General features: G+C 41.5%; 2 protein-coding genes across 3 annotated transcripts in view; both read right to left on the bottom strand.

The window, feature by feature from the left end:
• TTYH3 (tweety family member 3) overlaps positions 1-26,373 on the bottom strand; it is a 79,108-nt gene that overhangs the window by 36,863 nt on the left and 15,872 nt on the right. For both annotated transcript variants that reach the window (XM_080981090.1, XM_080981091.1), the window contains exons 2-4: positions 8,729-8,898; positions 1,788-1,899; positions 143-363 (exon numbers count right to left, since the gene is read on the bottom strand). In XM_080981090.1, coding sequence (XP_080837216.1) covers positions 143-363; positions 1,788-1,899; positions 8,729-8,898 — 503 coding nt within the window. The remainder of the gene's footprint in view (positions 1-142; positions 364-1,787; positions 1,900-8,728; positions 8,899-26,373) is intronic.
• Positions 4,335-26,373, bottom strand: part of CARD11 (caspase recruitment domain family member 11) — a 308,118-nt gene continuing 286,079 nt past the window's right edge. The window contains exon 24 of the transcript XR_013979425.1: positions 4,335-4,411. The gene's annotated coding sequence lies outside the window, so the exon portion shown is untranslated. The remainder of the gene's footprint in view (positions 4,412-26,373) is intronic.

Here is a 26,373-nt window from a genome sequence, read left to right as displayed (position 1 = left end):
ACCTTTCTATTTAAAAGAGTGGGGATACTAGCACTTCTAACTACAGAAAAATAGCATAGGAAGCTGAAGCTTGAACACTCAGCTTGAACAAGCACCAAAACAGCATAAAGAACACACATGTAAGAGTACACAGCCTGCTTACCTGTACCAGTCATACAGATCAATACGACCCGCCAGCAATTCTAGAGAGACGTCATCATTCTTCCAGAAAGGAATCTCTGTTGTCTGCCTCACAAGTTCATCCAAGAGTCCTTGGAGCTTTTGAACCACGTGCAGATAATCTGTCTGTTTAGCAAACATTACCTCCAGGAACCCCAAGTTGGGCTCTGCTGTTTTGTTCAGAGCAACTGCAATATTTTGCACCTGTGGATAAAGAAAGACAGGAATGAGTTCTCCACATCAGCACAGGCACACACATAAAAGTAAAGGGCTAGCAAGTTGGTCAGCTTCAAGTGAGATGCTCTAAAGCAGCTTATCAATCATATCCAAAAACCAGCAATGCAGCTAATTGCAATGATATAGATTTGTCCCATTAACACTCTCACACAAATCTGACAATGCATGCAGAAATACATACTAATAATCTCTTCAGGACAGGACAGGCAGGAAGAGATGCTCTGTCTAATAGAATTTCACCAGGCATCCAGACTTTGCTGCTATGTGGCAAGGACAACCTGCTACCACTATCTTCTCAAACAAAATGTTGGCAAATTCATCCTGCCTCTTTTACAGGGAGGGTACTTTATTGCTCGGTGGTTGAGGGCTGCTCCAATGAAAAGAGAGAACATTCCCTTTTCTTTGTGGGCTTGCTGCAGCAAAGCGTATTTCCCAGTACACAGAGGTGGCACTGCTAGAGCTGACTCTACCGCCACAGATCGCTGTTGTGCTAAAACAGAGTCTGCAAATCAGCTCAGAAAGCACATCCACAATTCCAAGTGTGGTCAGATTTCATAAGTAATTTATACACAAGTGGATCTGAGCAAGGCTTTCATTCAGTGGACGCAACCTGGGTTTACAAAACCAAACCTTCCTCAACTCCATCATACCATAATAGACTATTGGTCACTTGAAGACAAAGCAGGCCATGTGGTTTCACTTCTGTGTGACTGCCTCACATGTTGCACTGAGAAATTATTTGAGATTATTTGTTCCATGAGGACAAATTCCTGCTTTACAATAAAAACAGGTGCTAGAGGTGCCATTTGCAATATCTCTACTTCTAGACTTTCTGAAATGGGAATCCTTCCCACTTAACAATCTGCAACTTACCCTGCAAAAAAGAAGGCTAGCCCTGTTTTTAAGGGTTTAACCTAAGCATCTTCATGTAAGGAATCTCAGATAACTAAGACTGGAAAAGGCGCAGGATTGTTGCTGCTAGAGTATTGGGCTAACTGGATTATTGATATGGCTCCCTAAGAGGCAGTTCTTTATAGTCTCATTATCAAGCAGTACAGGTGTAAATTAACATTGTGGTTTTGCTGTTTTTTTGTGTATTGTCGCTGCTCAGGAAGGTTGGGGAAAGCATTAACATGCAGCAGCTTGAACCAAGCATAATCGTGATGGAACATTATTTTATTTAACAGGTTTGACTTGCTTGGATATTTTTAGAACAAGGAATGAAAGGAAATAGAACTGTATTTCCTTCTGCTAATGGAAGCTGTCAAGGACCTGTTGGGAAGCAGATGAGAACAGAGAGGCAGACACACAGGTGGGTTCTCACCTGAGGACAAGGTTTCAACAACAGCTCTCTCCCTCTCTGTCTTTGGGGGGAGCCTTCTTCCACTTACCCGGTCTTGGACCCCGGCAACAGTGAGATTGGCGTGCCGCAGTGAAGATGTTAGCCGATGAATGCCATCACTGGTCTCCCCATTTCCATAGAAGCCAACAGCTATGCCAGCACTGTGGGGAGACAAAATAGGAAAGAGATTGAACATTTCAATGTATGCAGGCAGCTGCAAACTTATTCCTCATATTCTGAAGTTCTCCACAGGAAGAGAACAGTATACTCTGGGCTGTAAGAAAGGTTGCAACTGGATAATTATAATCCCCAAAATAAAGAATAAGGGGGGAAAAACACTTTTTGTTTGTTTGTTTTCTTTAGCTCTGGATTCTAGTTAGAAGTGTAATACACAAAGCTGATGGCCCACTCACTACTGAGCATTAGTTTTAGGACAGGGAACATTTTACTGTTCCACCTGCTCAAGTGTTCCAGCACATTGCAGTTGACTCTGAGGCACCTCCAAGGATAGTTCATGTGGGATGGGGAGTTGTAGTAGTAATAATAATAATAATTTAATTATTAAATAATAATTTAATAGTAGTAGTAATAATAATAATTTTAATAATAATTTATTATTTATACCCCACCCACCTGGCTGGAGAAGCCTAATGAGTCTGTATGGACTGACTCACATTTCAGGGAAAGAACAGGAAAGACAGGAAGCTGTGGCCAGGCTGCCTTTCAGGGAATGTTGCCCACCATTGCTGATGTCATTGAGGAAGTCCCGATAAACCAAAGAACTCCAGATGACAGCTCAGAAACCACTGCTTTAAGAGAACAATACAGGAGGTATGGGCTTTCTAGATTTCAAATCAAGGCTTTCAGGCTTTCTACCTTGAACTTTTGGCAGGTTACACATTCTATCCACCCAACTGGTAGAAGAAACCACCTACCTAACACAGGATACCAGAAATCTTTCAGTTTAAAATGAGATAAGAAACCGCCCATTCCAAAAGAAAACCATCAGTGGCATCACATTTGCTTTTCATGCTCAACGCTGAAGGATGACCCACAGGGGAAGTTATCTTCCTAAATCTATACAATGCGATTCACTGCTGTTTTAATTTTCCTCATTTGATAAATTGCAACTTATTCTTTGGAAAAAAAATAACTATAGGCCATTTCAAGTATCAATAGAAATGTGGCATTGAAATATTGTAAACAGGAATGAAAGCTGTCAAGTTGAATTGACTCAGGACAGAGAAATTACCCACAATTAATTAAAACATTTATATACTGCATCCCATGTTGGGCCCTGAGGTGGTGTTCAACAATACTGAAATGTGTATCAAAACACCTAAAGGGTGAGCAGGCAGACAGCAGGAACAGTCCTTAGGCTGCGTATTTAGGACGGTGGAAGGTCTAAGAATATGAGAATGTAACTATTATAGGTTGCCATCCCAGCAGATGGAGAAAAGCAAAAATCTGTCACCTGAGGTGACACAAGTCCAAGGGCTGAAATAGGTACAGATGGCCCTGTAAGATCACAATCTCCTAACTTACCTTTCTCTAGCGAACAAAGGCACATATCTAGTGACGAGATAAGCTTTCATCTTTGTGTCAGGCAAAAAGCGGATAATCCCCACTGATTGTAACTGATCCATTAAAAAAAATTTTTTTAAGGGTTTAACCCACACAGTTGTTGTATGAATTAGACAGAGGTCAAATGGAGGTAAAATAATGGGCCGCATGGGGGAGGAAAGCTGTCTTGCCATGTGAAAAGGCAAGGGACCCGATGAGATAATTTAATAAGATATGGCATCAACTGGGAGTTTGGAGGTGTGGCTTGTTTAAAAGACATAGTAGAACTGCATTCTGTAGAACAGTATCCGAAAGCAATACTTAAAATCACAACATTTTAAAAGTCATTATATCGTCATGTCAAGGTTGTTATTTAATGGATATTTCTAAGCCCTTATTGAGGTCCAGCTACAAACAGTGAGGTTAGCTTGGGACTGAAAAGAAACACTCAATTTTTATGCTATCATGTGTGGTTCAGGTATTTCTGCAGTCACCATGTTTCCTCTGAAAGCAGAGAAGGAAAGGTTCAGTAACTTCCAACAGCAGCAGCCAATAGTCCCACACAACATGATAGAGGGAAGAGATAGTCACTGTATATAATGCTGCTGCGGTAGATGGACCAATGGTTAAGTACAAGGCAGACTCCCATGTTCCTATGGTAATAATAATAATAATAATAATAATAATAATAATAAGCCCTATATTCTAAACAAAATGCTTGTTTAACCTGGAGGTAGGTTGTATGAATTGTGTATTGATTTGTAATGATTTGTTGGGTCTCTGGACCATAATAAAGATTGATTGATTGATTGATTGATAATAATTTATTATTTATACCCTGCCCATCTGGCTGGGTTTCCCCAGCCACTCTGGGTGGCTTCAAACAGAATATTAAAATACAATAGTCTATTAAACATTAAAAACTTCCCTAAACAGGGCTGCCTTCAGATGTCTTCTAAAAGTCTGGTACAGTGGTTCTTAACCTGAGGTACCACTTTAGCTAATGGGGCCTCCCACTGCCACTGTGCCGCCACCACGCGATTTCTGTTCTCATCCTGAAGCAAAGTTCTTAACCCGAGGTACTATCTCTGGGTTAGCGGAGTCTGTAATCTGAAGCGTCTGTAACCTGAAGCGTCTGTAACCCGAGGTACCACTGTAGCTGTTTTTCTCTTTGACACCTGGTGGGAGGGCGTTCCACAGGGCGGGTGCCACTACCGAGAAGGCCCTCTGCCTGGTTCCCTGTAACCTCACTTCTCGCAGGGAGGGAACCACCAGAAGGCCCTCGGAGCTGGACCTCAGTGTCCGGGCAGAACGATGGGGGTGGAGACACTCCTTCAGGTATACTGGACCGAGGCCGTTTAGGGCTTTAAAGGTCAGCACCAACAGTTTGAATTGTCCTTGGAAACGTACTGGGAGCCAATGTAGGTCTTTCAAGACTGGTGTTATGTGGTCTCGGCAGCCGCTCCCAGTCACCATGTCAGGGTTGAATGTCAGGTTGCTACAAAGTGAACCATGGTGGGGGCCATGGTGGAAAGGCGGCTGTCAGACACATGGTTCACCCCCGCCAACAGAAAAAGGTTACCCATTTCCAATAAGTGAGTGGCTGCCATCTGCTCCTAAAGAAGAAAAAAGCCTATCCGCTGCCAGTGTTTTAACAGAAAGCAAAACCAAATCACCACACCTGACACCAGCTGTGGTTCAGACATAAATGGAAGGAACACTATGTGGGAATGGGGGATGGGAAACTCTCCATTGCATTTATCACTAAATTACTGTTTTATAAGGTGGAGTAAATTGTATATAGGCTTGGTTTCAAGAGCTGCCCCTCCCCTCAATCCAATTATGACCATGGGATGAAGAGATTTTCCATTTGGTGGAGGCAACTGAGGTTGTGGAAGAGGCCCCCATACCATTCATTGACTGAATTTGACAGGCTTTTCGCTGGTATTCATTACTGAATAAAAGCTGGGATTTTCAGAAATGAAAATACAGCCCAGTGAGCACAAATTGCCTGTTGGATAAAAGAAGAGCAAAAGAGAACATGGTTGTATTCTGTTAACTATAATTTTGTGTTTAAGAACTTTGTTCTGAGCAGGACCTAGTAGCTATCGGGGGCGGGGGTGGGGGAGTTAGGCTGAGAATGTGGCTGGATATGATTAACAAACTTCCTTAAGAACCCCTGAAATCTGGTTTTTTTTCTGAATAAGGGAGTGGATATCAAAAACACGGAAGCAAAGTTGTATGCATACAGGAGGTGCTGTGTGTGGCCACTCAAATTACCTGTTCCCCTTATTTAGCACTAAACTGAGGCTTCAAAGTAAGGGCCCAGCAATTAATATATACATAGCCCCTCCTCCCTTTCCTAAGAAGAGACCCACCATCCACAAAAGTCTCATCTTTACAAGTTAATATTGCAGTGGCAGCAAGACATTGTTAATTAAAGGGACTTTACAAGCTGAATCCTTTAAAAAAAGAATCTTTGTTACTCCTGGGGACGAGTTAATATTCCCATCTAATTACCACCTTATTCTTCAACATTGGGAGAAAATGCTATTTCTGGCAGAGCTGTAAAAGCCATATTTCAACATCTGTTTGCATGTTATTTCTGCTAAATGCAGTTGTTCAAGACATTTCCCAACAATCAGAACCAATCTGTCTGGAATTTCCTGGACATATCCAGAATCCTGCAGATGCAAGCAGTGTCCATGTGGAAATTGGCTAAATACTCGGAGGTATAGCAGCCCATGCTGGCAGTGTTGTTTTTGCTGATTCTCTTCAGAAATAGCTCAAAAATGTCCCATTTTGGCAAAAAAAGCTTAACAACTTTGGCCAAAACTACAAAAAGCTCAACAACCTTTCTGTTGTTGGGAACCCTAACTTTCTGCTCTTGTTTCTCTGGTGTTTTATTATTCATTCATTCATTTAATATATATAACACCCTTCATCTGAAGATCTCAGGAAGGTTCACAATATATAATAATAATAATAATAATAATAATAATGATGATGATGATGATAATAATTCTTCCAATACTTTCCACTATTTCCATAGATCACAAACAAAGCACACCTCAGAAAATCTACAGTGTCCATAGGTACATTAAAAGTGACAAATGTGTTTTTGGAGGATTGGAATCAGAGTTGGAAGGTGTCCTGGAAGTCCAATTCCCTCCTTAATTCATGATCTACCAAGCAAGACATTCCTGAGTCCACCCAGACTCTTCTTTAATACCTCCAGCAAAGGAGACACCAGCTCCTGAGGCAGTCCTGTTCCAAAGTAAAACAGTTCTTACCACTAGGACGTCTATCCAAATGTTTAGCTGAAATCTGCTTCACTGCCATTTCTACCCATTAGTTCTAATCCTGCCTATGCATGGCAGCTGCAAGAACACCTGCAGCCCAGACACATCCCACAAAAGACAGCCGAGTGCCTTGGTGGCTACACCCCAAGTCTCTGGTGGCTACCTATGAGAAACCCTAGATTAGAGCCATGGTTAGGAACACTCTCCTAAGAGACCAAAAACAAGAACCCTCAAATCACAGTGCTTAATGGCCAAAGTATTGGAGCCTCAGCTTCAGGATCTGTCCTTCCAGTGAGCACTCAGGGCTGATTTCCTTCAGAATGGATAGGTTTGATCTTCTTGCAGTCCATGGGACTCTCAAGAGTCTCCTCCAGCACCATAATTCAAAAGCATCAATTCTTCGACGATCAACCTTCTTTATAGTCCAGCTCTCACTTCCATACATCACTACTGGGGAAACCATAGCTTTAACTATACGGACCTTTGTTGGCAAGGTGATTTCCCTGCTTTTTAAGATGCTGTCTAGGTTTGTCATATGCGGGATTAAAAGTCTGCAAATGCAATGCTTGATGGTAGATTGAGGAAAGGGGCTAGAGGATAACCCAAAATAACATTCAGAATGGGCAAGAGTAAAGGCAAAAGTTAATTGTGCTATTCAAAACTGAAATGTTTTGCCCTCTCCAGAGACCCTGACTCTCTCATGCACCAAGGTGCTGCAGATCTGTTGGTCACACAGCAATGGGTGGTTGCCAAGAAAGGTCTGGTAAAAGGGCTAGAAATACCACTGTTTAAAAGACTGGCAGTGAATTTTTCTAATTGCTCAAGGTGCCAAGAGATCAGAAATAGCTACAAGGACCATTGGCTGAAGTTTTCCCTGATCAGTCTTTTGATAAATGCAATTTAAAATGCAGAGAGGCATCTAAATAGCTCTGTGGATGGACAGAGGTCACCCCTGTGTGCTGCAATATAGTTTGAAAGCAAATCTATCTCAAGCTTTCATGCAGAAAGAGCAGAACTTCTGCCCTGTTCACTTTAGAAAAATGCTCCATGAAACATACCTGTCTGTGGGCAAATAAGCTCATTATTACTCATGCTACCAGAATAACCAATTTGTACCGATCATCATCCCCAATCAAGAACAGAGAGGTGAGGAGCCCCATTCCCTCTACTGTCTGCCCTGTTCTAAGTCTCAGGTGGTGAACAAACTTGCTTGCTTGCACTTCCAGCTTTTGCCATTCAAACCCAAGCAAATAAACTCTCCAAGGAATCCAGGTGGTTTTTTTTTAATTGTGTGAATTCCTTTTTTTTTAATGGGGGTAAGAAAAGTACCTTACTAGCTGTGCTTAGCACAAAACTAGCAAACAACAAAAGTTTTCCACAAAAATCAAGTCGGGAGAAGACTATAAGGATAAGGCATTTGAAGGATATTTCAGATATTCCTGGAGGTTAGAAAAACAACAAAGATAGAATGCCAGCTTGACACTGCAGAACTACATGTTTGTTTCTATTCTAAGGACAATATGACCTTGAATGGGGGATTACCTCCACATGCTACTCTCAGAGGAAAGCATTACAATGACTCTTGCAGTTTTTAGTATGCTCTGTGCATGCAGATAACTGACAATCAAGTTAGCACTTGGTGGAAACAATTTCCTCCTGCAAAAATGGGCCCATTCAGCTGGCCTGCCCCCACTGATGGATCCTGGTGGATTCCTGATTTTCTGGGGGATGTGTTGTTGGATCAGTTTCATTTTACATACTCTGATGATGTGGATTTCCAAACAATATACAAAGATAGGGTAGGCCTTGCCCAGAGGTTTATGATCTAACAGACACAATGCTAAGCCAACAGTTTCACCACAGATCTACACTGACTTAAGCAGCCCAATGAGCCTGGATCAGGAAGAGACCAAAAGTTTATTTACACTTACTATGGAGCCTGCTAGGGAAGAGAATATTATCTTGAATCATACTGGTGAAGGCTATGTTTGAAAAGCTACAACTTTGGGTAGCTGGCTGGGTAAATGTGGCAGCAGTGGCAGAATGAGAAGGCAACTTTATCTCTGCCTTTGTCAGATTAGTTCTGTTTGCCCTTCTGTTAGTCTGGAGGAGGGGGAGGACTTACCTGCAGACCAGAGTTGCAATGATGACACACCAAGCTGTACAGCAGCAATCTGCATTCAGCTGTTCTTCAGTTTTCCGATGGCGACAACATAACCAGAAGGAATAGAAAAGGAGGAAGAGGAGATCCAGAGCAAGGCAGGAGAGAGCAACACCACCCAGCAGCAAGAGGGCCTGAGGAAGAGAGAGAAAAAACAGTTAACCGAGAGGCATTTCCATAGCAGGAATATACAAAATCACCTCTGTGGCCCAATTGCTGTGATCTCCACAAGTACTATTGCTCACAAAATCTTGAGAGGCCAGCAAATAAGGAATTCCCTTTTAAAATCCAGATTGAGTCACAGGGGGAGTTTACCTGGACTGTATTTTAAGTGAGGGCTACTTCACATTTACAGCTTATTTCTTTGCATCACTGATTAGCACTGGGGGCATATTTTTGAAGTATGGAGGGCTGAAGGCCACAAACATTGGCTACCACATTAGCTAAGGCTCCTGTCACATGAAAGGGGCTCTTAAACTAAGGTTACCAGATTTTTTTCAAGGAATCCGGGGACACTTTTCAACTTCAATGGATTTTGTATGGGGACTGATATGTAAATCTGGGGACTGTCCCTGGGAAATGGGGATGCCTGGTAACCTTATATTAAACCCACTCCGCCTCAGTATGAATAGATGAGGCTTTTGTAAAGTCCTTCATTAATGTGCAGTTTTAAACTGAAAGCTAAGCCTGTGAGAAAACATTTTTCTTCATACAGTTTATTGCACAGAATCATAATTTAGGCTGATGGTTAAATACACTGGTAGCATACACTGTGGCCACAGAATTCACTGTGCAGCCAAATGAGTCTCTAAACCTCCAAATCTGGGAAGAATGCGTGTAGTTAGACTTCTTTGCTTTTCTCAGATTGCATGCATGTAGACAACTGAAAAAGCATAGTAAGAGGAGTGCCATCATGGTAGAAGATAAATGGCTACTCTGGGGGCTACATGGGGAGCCTATCCCTCCCAGACTTATCTTTATTAGCTCAATGCCAGAGTGATGCTTTTAAGAAGTTAGAGATCTTTCCCATAACCCTTTTAAATCATCATACTGTTCTTCCCCTCCACCCAAAAAACCTCCCTTTTCTCCTCTTTTTCATTTCCCCCTACTTCTAAATTACCATGCCTTCTTTCTAGATTTGCTACAAGGATTATTTAAGACAAGCTGATCAATTGCATCACATCATGAATTGGATAGCTTTGGCTATGCGACATCATTGAGGGCAAAACAGAGCCAACTGAGAAAACGGGCCATGCTGGAGTAGTTTCTGCAAAGTCCTAACCCCCACACTGCAGCATCTCATTTCCAGTGGAGGAGAAGTGCGAATCACCATTTGCTGGATGAAATGGCAAGCAATGATTGGCTGCAAGCCAGGGAAGGAGGTAATGCATGAGATTGGGGTTCCTTTAAGGGGTTCAGGTAGTACCAAACCACAGTTTGGTATTACATCTATACCAACTCAGTATGAGGAACTCAGATGTCATTCTAGCATGACTTATTCAAATTCATTCATTTTCTGCAATTTAAACACACACACACACACACACACACACACACACACACACAAATACTTGAACCAATTGCTTTTTGGACACAAATCTGGAGGTTACTGACTGTAAAATGACACTGAATTGCAAGTCCTGGAATGGAGCCCAAGGGATTTGTGCCAACACAGTAATGTTAGTAACCTTCACTCCACAGACAAATCTGTCCCAGAAATGTGCAATAGAAGGGATTTTATTTTTAATCAGTTACGTCTCTTTTGCCCTTCCTGTCCTCTTGCAATCCTGATAAAATTACAGAAAGTATGAATTTTTAACAATAAAAACTCTCCCTTAGCCTTGGAAATGACATTAAAAATACTACAATTAAATGAAAAGTTAGTCCTAAAAACAGGTAGACTGCCACTATACAACTGAAATACCACAAAAACGCCTGCCGAAAAGAAAGCACACACATTTGTGCTTATCCTTGCTGGGAAACTGAGCAACATCAAAGCTTTCAGCTAAGCAAATACCACTGATTGCAGAATGACAGGTTGCCTACTACACTAGATGCCACTCACGTGGCAAAGGAGTTGTCCCAGGATTTCAGAATCCAACTAGTTTGGAACAACCTTACCTAAGCTGGTGCCCTCTGGATGCTGTTGGATTCCAATTTCCATCAGCCCCAGTTATTATGACCAAGGTGTACTGAGGATCGGATCTGAAGTCCAACATGCAGGCTACCCCTGGCCCACTCAGACCACGAGCAGCACCCCAGTGTCTTCAAGAAGAGGGAGGATTCTCCCATTTGTGGTGCATTTACCTGGTGATCTCAGGGACTAAAGCTGCAACCCCCTGCATGCAAAGCATATACCCTAATACTGAACTACAGTTCAGCCTCAAAGAGGAGTAAAAAGGATAAATTCTCAAATCAAACCTTTTGTTTGTTGCTCCTGCTTCTCATTTCAATGCAGCACTGCTCAAAGTTATATTTAAAAACAAAACAAGCTGAAGTTGTGCTAAGGCATTTATTATAGAACCTGTGGTCTGCAATAATCATTTTGCAGCAAACTCATCTAAAATAGCGTGCTACTTCCAAGTTCTCTCTTAACCATGGGTTAAGACAGCAGGATTGAGCTGCAGGACTGTGAAAGATTTGAGAGAATTCCCTCCTTTCACAAAAGAAAAGAAAAGAAACAACCCTCACATGATCCCTACCACAGAAGTCTGCATGCACATACACTCTTAGGAGCTTACTGGAGTTTCCGCTGTATCATGCCAAAGGGTGACATCATCTGCTCCTTTGCAGCCATTCTCAGAGGTGTATTAAAAGGACCAGGGGACGGTGAAATGTTTTTAGAGTTCTACATGCCACATTTACCCTTTGAAGGCAGTGAAGGGCGTTTTATGTTGCCAAAGTGAATGGTAATTCTTTGTAAGATGCACATAGGCCAGGCATAAGCAAACTCCGGCCCTCCAGATGTTTGGGACTACAATTCCCATCATCCCTAGCTAACAGGACCAGTGGTCAGGGATGATGGGAACCGTAGTCCTAAACCTCTGGAGGACCGGGGTTTGCCTGTGCCTGACATAGGCATTCACAAATATCAGACCTCTCCACAAACCCAGTCAAACACTGAAGAGAAATGTAGCATGGGGGCAGGCAACCGCAACCTGGGTAGTCTAGGGAGCTGGCGCACTGAACAAGGTGGGGAGACCCAGGTTCAAAACACCACTTGGTCACAAAGCTTGACTGGTGATCTACCCCATAGGATTACTGCAAAGGTAAAAGGGAGGAATCATACACACGTGCCCTGAACCCACTGGAGGAAGGGTGGAACAAAAATACTGTTAATTGCTATTATTATTTAACAACTTCCTACATAAAATGGTGTCAGAATTGGACCAAGAGAGCTTTCCCCATAGTTGAGATGCTGGTATCTTAGCAACCTCCAAGGAGGGGTCACAGGTACCCGATTCTTTCATCACTACCCTAATTTCAAGCATGAACCACTCATGAGTTGTACATAGACTCCTGCAGGGAAGTTGTTCTTTTCCATTTTATCAGTATACTTGCTGAAAGCTTCTCTGCAGAACAATGATTTAGAAAAGGATAATCTCTCCCACTCTCCAAATGCAGTTTGTACTGACACATCCCCACAGACTAAATCTTTATTAAATGAAGCTTAGCTCAAATTTGGCAGGCTGTCAACTGAGCATGCTCACTGAAAAGACAGATTTCCTCACAGAAGCTGCTGCAAGTCCAACAAAATGGATGCTTCAGTTGTTTTGCATTAACTGTGTCTAAGGCAGCTAACCTGTAAGGTAGGAAATGCAGAGTTCAGAAACAGCTTGTTTACATCACCCTTTGAAGCAGTAAAGCCTCAAATAGATGAACAAGAACCATAAAGATTACCTTACCTTATCAGCCTCAAAAGAAATTACTCTCAAGCAGATAGAAAACAGAAGGTGTCCCAATGGCATGTTTACATAACATGGGATGGAAAAACAACATACATCTCTGCTATCAGAATTTGCAATCAATGGGATTGGATTGTGGTGTATCACAGCCATCTGTGCATCACGAAGCATTACACTGCACAGTGTAAGGAAAGATCTGGCGCATCTCCAGATTCAGGGTGGTGGCGGGGGGGGGGGGGAGAGAAATATTCCTCTATCAAAAAGCTTTGAAAATTCCCTCTGCAACCAGTATTCTGGGATCGAACTGGGAAGCTTGAGCCTAAGTCTTAGTCTAGTGAGGTAACTCATTTAATTTATAAATTAATATACTTCTGCAGACCTGAGTCCTCAAATACATAGTAATTCAGCACAAGCAAATTTTTGTGGTTTCATTTGAAATCCATCTGTTAAAACTGAAATGAAATTGTCACAGATTCATTTTAGTGGTTTTTTTTTTAACTTTTCTAATCAAAATGTCAGAAGTAGTTAAGAGTTGTAAGGGTCTTCAAGTTGGTGGCCTGCAGACGTTTCCAGCTGGTATTTGTTCTCAAGGAAATGAACCAGTACTGCAATAGAATAATGAACTGATGCTAGCACATTAAGTCAATATATACATTCACACACCAGACTCAAATGAATCTTCATCAGTGGCATCCACTGTACTGAAAATAATCACAGGATAATTCACTGACATGCTAGCCTGCATTTCCTCCTGCTATATTCAACTAAAGAGTCAAATATAACTGGTCCTTTTCTTCATGGCAACCAAATTCAGTTGGAGAGGGTATGAGGAGCAGCAAACACTCCCAGAAAAAGAAAGGTACCCGGTGTGTTGCACATTGTTCATGTGAATAAAGTGCATTCAATGTTGAGGATAGATTCTTGTTTCTGTTGCCTCATATTATTTTATTTTGACTCAAAGTCCTAAACTTGGCAACTCTTGCCTTCAGCAAGTGTTTTTCTGTCTTTCCTTGGAGCCTGGATGTCACTACAATGAATACTTCAACCCATAATGAGGTCTCTCACCTTTATAAAGGGCCACCAACAATGACCCTAGCAAGGGAGGTAACTCCATCCATGTCCCCAGCTCCCACCTGTGGACACAGTATTCAGATTCTTAGCTCAATTACTGCCAAATGCTTTATTCTAAACATCATTACAATGACCAAGCATGATCAAGTTGCAGGTTACACGGTTCTGAAGTTTACAGCACAGTTCTAGGGTACATGGCTAGGCATAAGCTAAGATGCTGTCCCACCACTTGACCTTGATGTGGTCCCTGACCTTTGCTTAAATGCCTTAAACAAAGCAAGTAAATAAACGTGTGTGCCCGCACACACAAAAATATTGACCAACTGGTTAATATTTCAATCAACTCTAACCATTTCCAGCATTTAGATATGAGTGAAGGTCAACAAAACATAGGCTTGAGTGACATGTTCCCATTTTAAAGCCTGTTTTTGTTACTACTTATTTATGGAAAGATTTAAAAAAATTAAAATTCATTAACATCATGAGTGCATAGATGTGAATTGAGGTTCTTCAAAATACAGGGAACCTTTTAAGATAGCTGCTGCCGCTCCCATCAGATGAACAGCTGGCATTACTAAAATGCCAGAGGTGGGAATGCATTATCTAAATAGCCATTTGTTTTTCCAAAGCCCACAGGGCACAACGATATGAAAATCCTGGAAATTTATGTTAAAAATAAATTGCTGGGGAAATCGAAAAGGAAACAATCCGATATATTGGGAGGGGGTGGAGGCTATGTGAGAACTGGAAGAACATGTCAGTGGAAAGCTATCAAGCAAGAATATAGATTTCCTGTTAAACGTGAAAACAACAGATGATCCTCAGGGTCCCTTCCAACTCTACAACTCTTATGATTTTATGTCAGGAGAGGGAGAATTCAATTTGGGGAGAAGCAGCTATGTTAGACTTGCAAGGACAGTGAAGCAAACAGGGATCTGAATCTAGGTTGCCCAGCTCCAAGCGCAGCAGCACCACACTGGTTTTCACATCAGCAGATGCTGCCTCTTAAAAGATCTAATGTGCTTTTTATAAACAGTGAGATGAGCTAATCTGCTGGAATATTACCAGAAGCAGCTGAAATAAGTGGCTTGAATATTTTAAACGCTCAAAGAAGAATTAAAAACAGAAGAAAGCAGTAGATTAAAAAAAAAAAAAAACAGCTCAAAGGGATGCTCCAGTCTACAACCTGACGTTGTGTCACATCTAATGTCCTCAGGCTGCCCTAACCGCTACAATTGATTTGGGTGGTGGAAATCTCTCTCTTTAATGTCCATGCTTTCCAAACAGGCTTTAGTACTCAGTCAACCTGGGAGCTCCCTCTTTGTATCACCAACTGCACTGACTGTTGCAAGGACTGTAACATGCCCTTAGCGACACAGAGACAAAATATTCAGTTGTATTGCGACAAATTCCAGAAGAAGCAGCCATGTTAGTCTGTGGCAACAATACAGCCTCTGAAGTGCTGCAGTGCTTTAGAAGCTAATTGGTTTGCTGTAGCCTGAGTGTTTAGCAAGCAACAGCCTATTCTTCATTTTAACCAAGCCACAAGCACAAGAAGAATCCCATTTGAGTGTTCTGAAGATGGATTGGTTTGCTAGATTGAAAAGAATTTTAAAGAGGAAGTATTCATGTGTAACCACTGGAAAATGACATATGAAAATGATTGTGTGGAGGACAACTACCAAATAAGAGGGCCGTTTCATATATTAGCTGCTTTCGACTAGAACCTATTCTTTTGGCAGGGCTCATTTCAGAAATCAAGAGACTCCATTACGAGGATGGATTGGGACCCACAACTGGGCTAAGCCCCAAGCTAAGATCAGCAGCCCTAGCACAACCCATTTTCCTTTTCAGAAGAGAAAAAAAATGCAGACTAATACAGGGAGAAACTCAGAAGTGGGTGCTGTGTTGCAGGTTGGATATACTGGAATACGGAGAACACACACAACAGAGAAATGAATTTAGCCTGAAAACTATTGTAATTACGAGTCTAATTGCTAGAGGAAAAACTATTATTCATTCATTCAATTCTTTAACTGCCATTCACCATGAGGTCCCAGGGAGTCAGAACCATTTAAAATTCAACATTAAAAACAGATTAAACAAATTACAGTGGCAGGAATAGGGTGGGTCTCAGGTGCCCAAGACCAGGGTAAAGAGGTGTGCCTTCAGCAAACATTGGAAACTATAATGAAGGTGCCAGACACACCTCTGTGGGGAAGGAATTCCCAAATGATTTTGATATTTTGGGATACTCAACTAGGAATGGGAATACTCCCTTAAGTGGATTCATTGGTGGCATCAACCTCCACCAAGGCTAATCTGTATAATGACAAACAAAAGTTTTCAGCGTTGGAGGGGATGGGGCATATAGAGTTCTTTATAAACATGCCTTGGGACTGCCCCGAGATTCTTTATAATGGGAGATGATTTTCAGAGAAATTAATGCTGCCACCGACCGAACTTAATACGCACGCCTGCAACTGGCACTTCAAAACCTTTGGAAGGGTGACAATTAAGATTTAATACACGAAATGTTGATTTCCATTGCTGCTAGCAGCATGAAGTTGCAAAAAGTTGGAAGACAGCTGACAATCATTTCAGTTGTAGATTCACATGAATATGGCTATGGTGGAAAAATTTACCTTCAGTATAAGACTTTGTAAACTGCTTTCAGGTTGATGTTTTTAATAATCAATTGGTATATAAATAATGGAGCCCAAACATAAACAGAACCTACACATATCTAATGCTTTCTTGAAACTCTGGGGCCATAGCTAAAGTATGTTTTGTCATACTTCTTTCTTTTTCAAATGATGTTGTAACTAGGTATACATCCATTTTTGGGTGCATGTGGAAGAGATCTATTGGTTACCTAGTTAATTGCCTTGTCCTTTTGGTAATCAATAAAATATAGGGTTTTTTTTAAAAAAAAACTGCAAGGAGCCCCAGCCAGGGTGGTCAATAGTAAAGGATGATGGGAGTTTCGGTGTATCTAGAGGGCCACAGCTTTTTCAGCTCTGAACTATATGCAAACTGATGCTGAAAGCTGAATGCACTGAATTTTAAAATAAACTATTTCAAATTAAGAGCATATCCCTAATGTGATCAAAAGCCAAGTTCCTTCAAGCATTCACCCCAAAAGCAATGACTGCATATATTGCTGTCTCTTTCCATAAATATCCCCTTTTCTGGCTGTTCCCTCGGCATTTCTTAAAAAGAAACACTTGCTTAATGCTGTGTATGTGTGCATCCTTTGAATTTAATAGGGTGCATATGGATTCTTTACATGTGGAGTTGTATGTCCATATACAAAGAGAAAGAAAATTGTTTCTGAAGGCAGCCTGGTTGCTGTTGCTGTTTTACTGGTGTCCTTGATTCCAAGTTCATTTCTACCACCATAAACACCAAATACTATTCATCTTCCTTCAACATTAAAGGAACTAACATTCAAATTAAAATCGACAACATACAGGAAACAGATAAAAACCACCCAAGACCTACAACAATTATAGCTGAAGACTGCATTTCTGAACCACTGAGACTCAAACCACTTTCCTCAGTACTGCAGGACCTGACAGGGGCAGCCACTCAGCTAAGAGGCCTTGTTCAGAAACCTTTTTAAATATTTTCAAAAAAGAAATTACCAGTAACTTCTAGCTTGCTTTAAAGGATTGTGTGCATTGTCATGTTTTTCAAGCTGACAATACGAAATCTAGATGGCTTGCTGTAATCAAAATGGAAGTAAACATTTTACTGTGAAGAATATTCTGAAAATGGTAACAATGCATAGGTGGTCCCATCTAAGATACAGGGACTTGGAAGGATACTGTTATGTGGCTCTTGAAGGGATGTGGGCTTTTTTTATCCAGGTTATCATTTGCCACAGATGATATCTATGTTGCATGGGCCACTAGAAAGAATAGTCTGAGTTAAACAACTGCAGCATTCTTTGAATGATAAAGAATCAAAACTCTGAAGCCACAGTATGTGTGATGGTCCCTAGTTCAATCCTTGGCATCTCTGGGTAGGAATGGCAAAGACTCCTGTCTGAAACAGTGCAGAGCCCATACAGCAGACAATATTGAGCTGGATGGAGAAATAATCTGACCTGATTCCTTGATTATTTATCCTGGGAACACATTAACACCCGGGGAACATCGGAACAACTGCAATAGCTAGCAGCTTTTTGAAAAGCGAAACTTGTTTTATTTCTAAGAATAACCACCAGCACATGAATCATTTTCCACATTTAAAGAATGGCAAAGCTGCTTCCTATACTATTTGGAAACTATGTGGAAAAACAGCTGCACCCAAAATTGGCTTTCCACAACAAAGAGTCCGACAGTTCATATATTTAAATCCCACCTTTCAAACCAAACAGGAAGCTTAAAGCAGATAACAATCTAAAACCTACAAGTTAAGGGGAATCTAAGTTGACTGGTTAATGTGCATAACAACTGGCCATTGTGCACATTCACCAGGTTTCATGGTGAATATGCACATAATCCTTCCATGAAGAGAGAACTGTACCCCAGTCAATATACATAATCTCCCACAGACCTCGGTAACTGTGCATATATCAGCTGAATTTCATATATTCTCTTATCATTATGCATAATCCCCAACAGGCTCTGAGAAATGCATGTATCTCAACTGCAATTTGTACATCCACCAGGTAATATGCACATTCTCCTATTAGTATGCAGTCTCAGCTGTTTCTGCTGTAAGTTGAGCAGCTCAATTCTGATGGAAATTCCTCCATTGAGTTTTACAGAATCATAGAACTGTAGAGTTGGAAGGGACCTCAAGGGTCATCTAGTTGAACCCCCTGCAATGTAGGAATCTCAACTAAAGCACCCATGACAGATGACCATCCACCCTCTGCTTAAAAACTTCCAAGGAAGAATCTACCACCTTCCAAGGAGGTCTGTTCTACTGTCAAACAAGTTCTTCCTAACGTTCAGTCACAATCTCCTTTCTTGTAACTTGAAACCATTGGTTCAGGTCCTAACCAATCCTTATAGAGGCAAAACTAGTTTGCTAGACAGCTATTTAAATGATGTGAAATGGCAAAAACTCGCTTTAAGTTCAAGGAAATCACTGGATTTTTAAAAAACAACAACAAACAACCACTTCCATGTACAATACTATTGGACCAACGTGAACTAGAGCTTCCCAAAACAGGCAAATCAGACATCTTCACTTAAGACTAGCAGAACAATATATGGAGACCTGAGATAAAAAGTTCTGGATCTGTGAAGTGAGAAATCCACTTGAAGATACCAACGCTTTTATTTTGAGGTACAGACTATTTTAGAAGAGGTGAGCACTTGGGGCAAAAGCTTAGCTCCATTCCTCCAAGAGGAAAAGGGTGTCAACAAAAACTGTTTATGCTTCAATCTTGTAAGACAAGTCATCTTAGATTTATTCTCTATTACCACACTTGCAAGTGGCTGATGAATTTCACAGTTGCACAGCAACATGAAAACCTAATGAGGCGAGAGGTTGACTGTCAAAGAAAGCTCAGTGCTCCATCCCTCCTCCACTCAAGGTCTGTCAGTGGAGAAAAACAGACACTGAAATGGCTTCAAACACACTGACTAGAACTTTCTAAATGGTCGGGGAATACCAGCAAATACAAAAGGGGGTGGGGTATGCAGTAAGGTAGTTTCACCTTGATTTTATCTAGTCTGTCTCTCCTTGCTGAGTAGAAAGCTGAAGGGCCTCAGATGATGATTGCAGGGTCCAGGTTGGTTCATATGGGGAGAGGCAGTCCTGGAGGTATTGTGGTCCTGAGCCATTTTAGGCTTTATAGGTCAAAACCAGCACTTTTAAGCTGGCCTGGAAACTAATCTGCAGCCAGTGCAGTGGAGCCACAATCAGTGTAATATGCTCAAACCAACTTGTCTGAGGGAGCAACCTGGCCGCCAAATTCAGCACCATCTGAAGTTTTCAATCTGCTTTCAGAGGCAGCCCTACATATAATAAATTGCAATAATCTAACCTAGAGATCACCAGAGCATAGACAACAGAAGTTAGGTTATCCTTGTCCTGATAAGGGTACAGCTGGGCCACCAGCCAAAGCTGATGGAAGGCACTTGGTGCCACTGAGGACACCTGAGCCTCAAGCGACAGCAAAAGATACAGAAGTACCCCCAAGCTACGTACCTGCTCTTTCAGAGCAAATAGAACCCCATCAAGAACATGCAACTTCCCATCCTTCTAGTCTAGGCAATGATCCATTGCCTAGTGCTACAGTCATATCTGGATTGAGCTACAGCTTGTTGGCTCTCATCCATACTCCAAACCTCTGGATAACTCCATTCAGTGGTTTCATTTAGAACAAAGAAAGTTGCACCTGCCAAAATTCCTGCTTCTGCACAGCTAGGGGCCCTGTCCTTTGTACTTGGTCACTCCAAACACAGAAAACAACAGATACGTGCTGTAAAAAGTGGATCCTGTGCTGCCAATTGGAGTTGAAAGCGGCCCGAAAAGCTGAAGGTTAGTAAATACTCTTAAACATTCAGACAGAGCCAATATTCATAAGTGCAAGCAAATAGAATGGTATTCTTGGGCATATTTATTTAGTAAAATGGGAGTCCCGTAGCACCTTAGAGACCTGCGAAGTTATTGTGGCTTAAGCTTTCAGAGTACCCCAACAGTGTCTGTACCTAAACATGATTATCAGGGGAGAAGGGGAGTGGAGCCAAAAGGCCAAGCAATGCAATTGATAGTAGTAACCATACACAGTAGAGCCAAAGGGTGTTTTAAAGGCCATCTAGTCCAACCCCATGCTTTATGTAGGAAATTCAACATAGAGCATCCCCCAATAGGTGGCTGTCTTGCCCTACATTCTGTCCAGTTTGCGCAACAAACCCAGGGACACACAAAGCACAACCAGCCATTGATTAGACCGTAGAGCTGTGCCTGAGCAGCTGCACAGATATCAAGATATATGCACAGATCAGCCTTTTCCCTTACATAGACAGAAAAAAGATGATGGTTGATGGAAAGGCAAGGTCAGGCAAGTGTCGTAAGATTACACCACAAACATATGCTTCTTTCTCAATGTTACATTGCTATCCAGTAGTGAAATGTGTTTCAGCTGCACTATGGAGTAGAAGAAAATATTGCTGGTATTCAGCATTTGCTACTAAGCCTACAGCTGAGATTACAACTGACAGGGAATTCTGCCCCACCCCACCCCACCCCCAGCACATGCAAGCATGTGGGGGATGAGAAGAAAGCGCTGCGTTTTAACAAGTACTTCTTTTAATTAACAAGCAGCACATGCTGCAAAGGTTCATTAAAGTCTTTCCACAATCACCCCTTTGCATTACCACCTGCTCCTGACCCCAACAAATAAGCAAGGGGAGGAAGCAGTCTTTCTGCCACCATTTTTCAGATTCAAATAGAAACAAGTGACATATTGTACCCAAGTCATATAGGGTGTTGGAAGTCAAAATTACCACTTTGAATTGTGCCAAGAAACCATTTGGCAACCTAGGCTAAAATTCTCCCTTTAATCTAGTCTCTAGTTCTGTATGTCAGTCCTTCCTTCCAGATCCATGATAATGCTGAGAATGTATGAGAATCTAGTATTTTTTAGGCCCTCCAAGAGGCACAAAAGGTGCAATGCAATCCACTACCTCCCCTAAAATGACAGTCTTAGAGGAGGTAAGTAATTTTCTAGCTGTCAGACAATTGTATTGTATTGTATCAATGAAACTAAGCACAATTTGCAATGGTGGGGAGAATGCCTAGACAGCACCAAAAAGAGTATAACAAAAAAAAAGTAGATCAAGACTGGATCTCAGACTCTCTTAGGACAGTTATAAAAATAAGAGATTTGTAAGCACAATATTATAGAAAGAAAGTGCTGTAAACACACAGAACATGATGCACACATATATTTAATTAGTGTGTCTGAAGACAAAGTAGGTTGACCTTCTGCCACAATGTTATTAGGTAAGTTCTCAAGACTCAAACCATAAATGAATTAATGTAAAACATGCATGGTGTGTTTTAAACAGGCTTCTGACCTCAGGACTATTGAGGTGTTCAAGCAATACAGTCAAATGTTAACAATAGGAGCAGCAGTACACAATGCCCTTTTTTGAACAATTCACATAAGCACTGACCAAAAAACAAGTTGATGTTTTAAAAGTGAAGAGCTCGATTTGTGTATATGCAAAAATAAACTGGCATAAAGTTCCCCTCAAATAGCTCTTAAAACCACTGTTAATTCCAGTCCAGGATTCAAATTTAGAAAAGAGCTACTGTCCAATACACAGAATGCTCGCATTCCCAAAATCCATTTTTGAGTGCTTTAGAGTAAAAATGACAAAAATAAACTTTAATAATTTAAAGCAACCATGAAAAGCTAGATAAAAGAACCAAAAATCACCACTGCTGCTGTAACATGGAAGTTGCTTATTAACACTGATGGAATGTGAAGCCACAGTAACATAAATTCACATCAATGACAGAGGGGAAGGTGCAAATATATGTTAGAAAAATGGGCTTGGTTCATAACTTATCAAATGCTACACCAAGTACAAACTGTGTTGTATTGATATGATGAGTCCTTATATTTTGACAAAAGAGAAGGTAAATACAGTAGCAGTCTGCCCCTGCCTAGGACAATCTCTCTCTTGATCAACACACACCAGGCACAGTCTGAACTGGATTTGCCTCTTGCAGGAAAAGGCAGTATGCAAGGTGCCAGAAGCATCTGAAACCCCACCTCCAATCTGGAAGGTATTTTTAGGAATGCAGCTCATGCCTCCCAAGATACTTCATGCTGCCACCACTAGAATAATTAGCAGCTTGACGCAGGTGCAAAGTAATCTGCTGTTTTGACAGAGCAATACTTCCTTATGATAACATGTCAACAGCTCTTCAAAAAGTGCAAGACCTACTCAGAGCTATATCCTGAGGCAATACCATTCGTGTTCACCCAATAATCGTGATTTGCTAATCTTTTAAAAGTTTATTTAATTTCTTGTATTTCATAGATATTTAACAGATTTTCAAACCACCTTTCAAGATACATTATCCTTCCAAAGTGGTTTTTATTCTACTGTTTATCTGCTACACTGAGAACCAGTTTTGATGTTAAAAGTTAAAGTTAAAATATAAATACTGTTCCCTGGCAGATTTTTAACTAGCCTGACTTTTTAGGACAATGAATTAGGTTTTTTCTCACAAATGATTTGTTTAAGCTTGTATATAGTTTAACTATGGTTGCTTTGCTTCTGTATAAGTATTATGTACATAAAAGTGATCACAGTGAATGTGCAGAGCTAGCCTAAGGGCTTGTCTACCTAATACATCAGTTTTTAAACTGTACATAATACAAACTAGTTCAATTACAAGTACAAAGTCAGCTTAATCAGTGTTAGAAACAGATATGAAAGCTAAGAGCTAAATGACACCTTAAACCTAGGTTATGGGTGCCACAAAGGAATGTCTAGGTGCGCTTTACTTATAACAAGAATACAAAGCTGAAAATGAATGAATTGCAGCTAAAATCTTATATTCATTTTTCACATGGTCTAGTCCTCATCTGAAGACTGAAAAAAAAGCCATGCTTCCCCTGCCCACCCCCCTAATATTTCTATGAGGGTCCCTTCTCCAGTCCTCAGAAAGTGACTGGAAGTGGGGAAGGAGGAAAAAAAGTCCTCCTTTCATTCCAGCAGTGGCAGTTTTAATCTGAAATCTTAGGCGCAGTACTGCACCCAGAGCTCAGAAATTGCTCGCATTAATTAAACTCCCTGCCGCAAAACGCGCCTAGAAGAATGGGAGTTTCGAACGCTGAGCTTGATCAATCTTTCTTGCTTTCGGAGTAGCTTTTCTCCATTTCAACAAAGTAGTTAAATAACACATTAACACATTGAGTTCAACAAGTGCCAAATTTGTGTGTAGTACTAAACAAAAAGGGGACGCAGGTGGCGCTGTGGGTTAAACCACAGAGCCTAGGACTTGCCAATCAGAAGGTCGGCGGTTCAAATCCCCGCAACGGAGTGAGCTCCCGTTGCTCGGTCCCAGCTCCTGCCAACCTAGCAGTTCGAAAGCACGTCAAAGTGCAATTAGATAAATAGTTACCACTCCAGCGGGAAGGTAAACGGCATTTCCGTGCGCTGCTCTGGTTCGCCAGAAGCGGCTTAGTCATGCTGGCCACATGACCTGCACGCCGGCTCCCACGGGCAATAAAGCGAGATGAGCGCCACAACCCCAGAGTTGGTCACGACTGGACCTAATGGTCAGGGGTCCCTTTACTTTTACTAAACAAAAAGGAAAGTCTCTGAGATGAAAGTAGTGTGAATTGTATTTGCACACTGATTTCAGGAATAGCGCCATTAATATGTGACAGTTATGTAATTACTGAACTAACAGTTTCTACAAAATTACATTGCATTACTCAAAACTGCACCTAGTTTGGCCCAGTACATATGCACCCAATACAAATAGTTGCATGTAAGAACTGGTGGTGATGTTTTTTGTCTTAAATGAATGAAGCTGTTGGCATGGCACATACATGCGTTTATCTCTCCATTATTTACCGTATTTTGACTTCTAGCCCACAGTATCCCCAGCAATTTGGGAAAGATGTGAACCTAGGAAATTATATCTTATCCACTAGATCAGAGTTCATTTTCCTGATGTGATGGAAATTATGCTAAGGGCTTACAAAGCAACGTTTTGCTTCAGGTTGCATCATCTACAGTTTCCCCCTTAAACATAAAAATGATTTCTATATTACAAGCAAAAGCATGTTTGGAATCTCTCTCTTTTTCATTCTAGAGTCCTAAAGGATGAAATAAACCAATAAGAATAGATCATATATTTAACACTCTATATAAATTCCCTTCAAGCTTCTCTTTAAGAATGTGGATTTCTACTGTAACACCTCAGAAGTGTCATCTCCTGTTGCAAATGCAATTAGCAGGAACTTAAATTTACATCCAAACTACCCTGTTTGCTTCCCAACACATTTCATGCAAACCCCACTTCCTATCCTGCAAAATGCATTAAAAATTATCAAAATAGCCAATTTATTACATGTATATCCCACTTTTATTCTAAGCAGTTTAAGGTGGCATAGAAAGTTCTCTTCCTCCCCATTTTATCCTCACAATAACTTTATGGGGTAGTTGTCAGAAGGAAACAATATCTTACGAGCAGTTTTAAGATGCCATGCTGGGATAAACTAGTAACTGGCTCATTTGTTAAGGCTTTAAAAAGAAAATCTGACATTTTGACAAAAAAAAAAATTTGGCCTTGTTCTTTGAAGGGTACATGTATAGTTCTCACACAACAATGTCCTATATCTGCTGTAACTCACAAGAATACTTTCTGGGTCTTTGGAAAGATATAACCCACCAGAGAATAGAGAGGTTTCCTAGCGATCAAGATGGAAATTTTATGGACCACAGAGATTCCCTCTCCCTGGCCCTCCAAATGAGGTTGATGTTGTACCAAATATCCAGATATGTAATGAGTCAGATCAACTCTGCCCAACTTGCGCCCAGGTCTCAGTAATACAGGCCAGATGGGCTACCTCCTTCCCAATGAAGCCATGGATGAGTGAAGTATTAAGGTAAAACAGAGCAATGGAGAGGGTAGAATAAAAGTTGAAACCATGGAGTATGCATCTGATCATAGCCTTAAGGCCTCCTTCCCCTATCCATCTTAAGACTATGACCAAATGCAGACCCCTTGGCTTCAGCATCACCCATCAATCCCTCCCACTGCAACTCTGCTCTGTTGACTGTCTAGTTCAGTGTTTCTCAACCTTGGGTCCCCAGATGTTGTTGGACTATAACTTCCATCATCCCTGACCACTGATCCACTAGCTAGGGATGATGGGAGTTATAATGCAGCAACATCTGGGCACCTAAGATTGAAAAAGCCTGGAAAAAGTTATGGAGGAACTCAAAAGCTTGCACATTATTTGTGATGTTGGGGCTGCCCTGATATGAATATTGGATTTTTATCACAACATAATTCCTGTAGTTGATTGATACATTTTATCTACAAAGTAAGTGTAATGGTTCCTAAGGGGGTTGCTTGTGCGTAAGCAGGTGCCTATCTTCCTGGCTGGGTGCAAACACCTGGCTGGGTTGCCAAAGTGAACCTCCTCTGTCCGGACAGCCACTCGCCCGTGGCTGATTCAATCGCTGGCAGAATCCGTGAGTGGGCGTTTCTTAAACTTCTTCCAGCAAAGAACTTCTTTGACGCCTAGTCTCCGCCTTCCCTCTCTGCGCGGAAGCCTTCTGCGCAGGTAGGGTGTGGGCAACGGATGACCCCTAGTCTCCCCGCTGGTCCCAGGCAAGGAGTCATGGGACCGCCTCGCCACTTCCCCCAGCTGCCCCCCTTCTCCACTGGTGCTACGCTGATTCTCTTCCCCAGAAGATGGGCTGCTTCTCCCGATCCCTGGACGCCCTCTGGAATCCCTCTGGCTTTTGCTCTCTCCCTCCGGCACTGATGGCAGTTCCCTGACAGTAAGGGTACATATTTAAGTTTTCTCAACATTTAAGGCATAATTGGTTTATGTGACCCCACAAAGACACTGCTGCCTGAGAGTATAAATACCTCCTTGCTAGATCAGACCTAAGTCTAGCATTC

This window comes from Podarcis pityusensis (genome assembly GCF_964106645.2).
Source record: "Podarcis pityusensis genome assembly, chromosome: 14".
Classification (NCBI taxonomy): domain Eukaryota; kingdom Metazoa; phylum Chordata; class Lepidosauria; order Squamata; family Lacertidae; genus Podarcis; species Podarcis pityusensis.
Note: the sequence above shows the minus strand (reverse complement) of the source record. Positions and strands in the feature narration are given on the sequence as shown.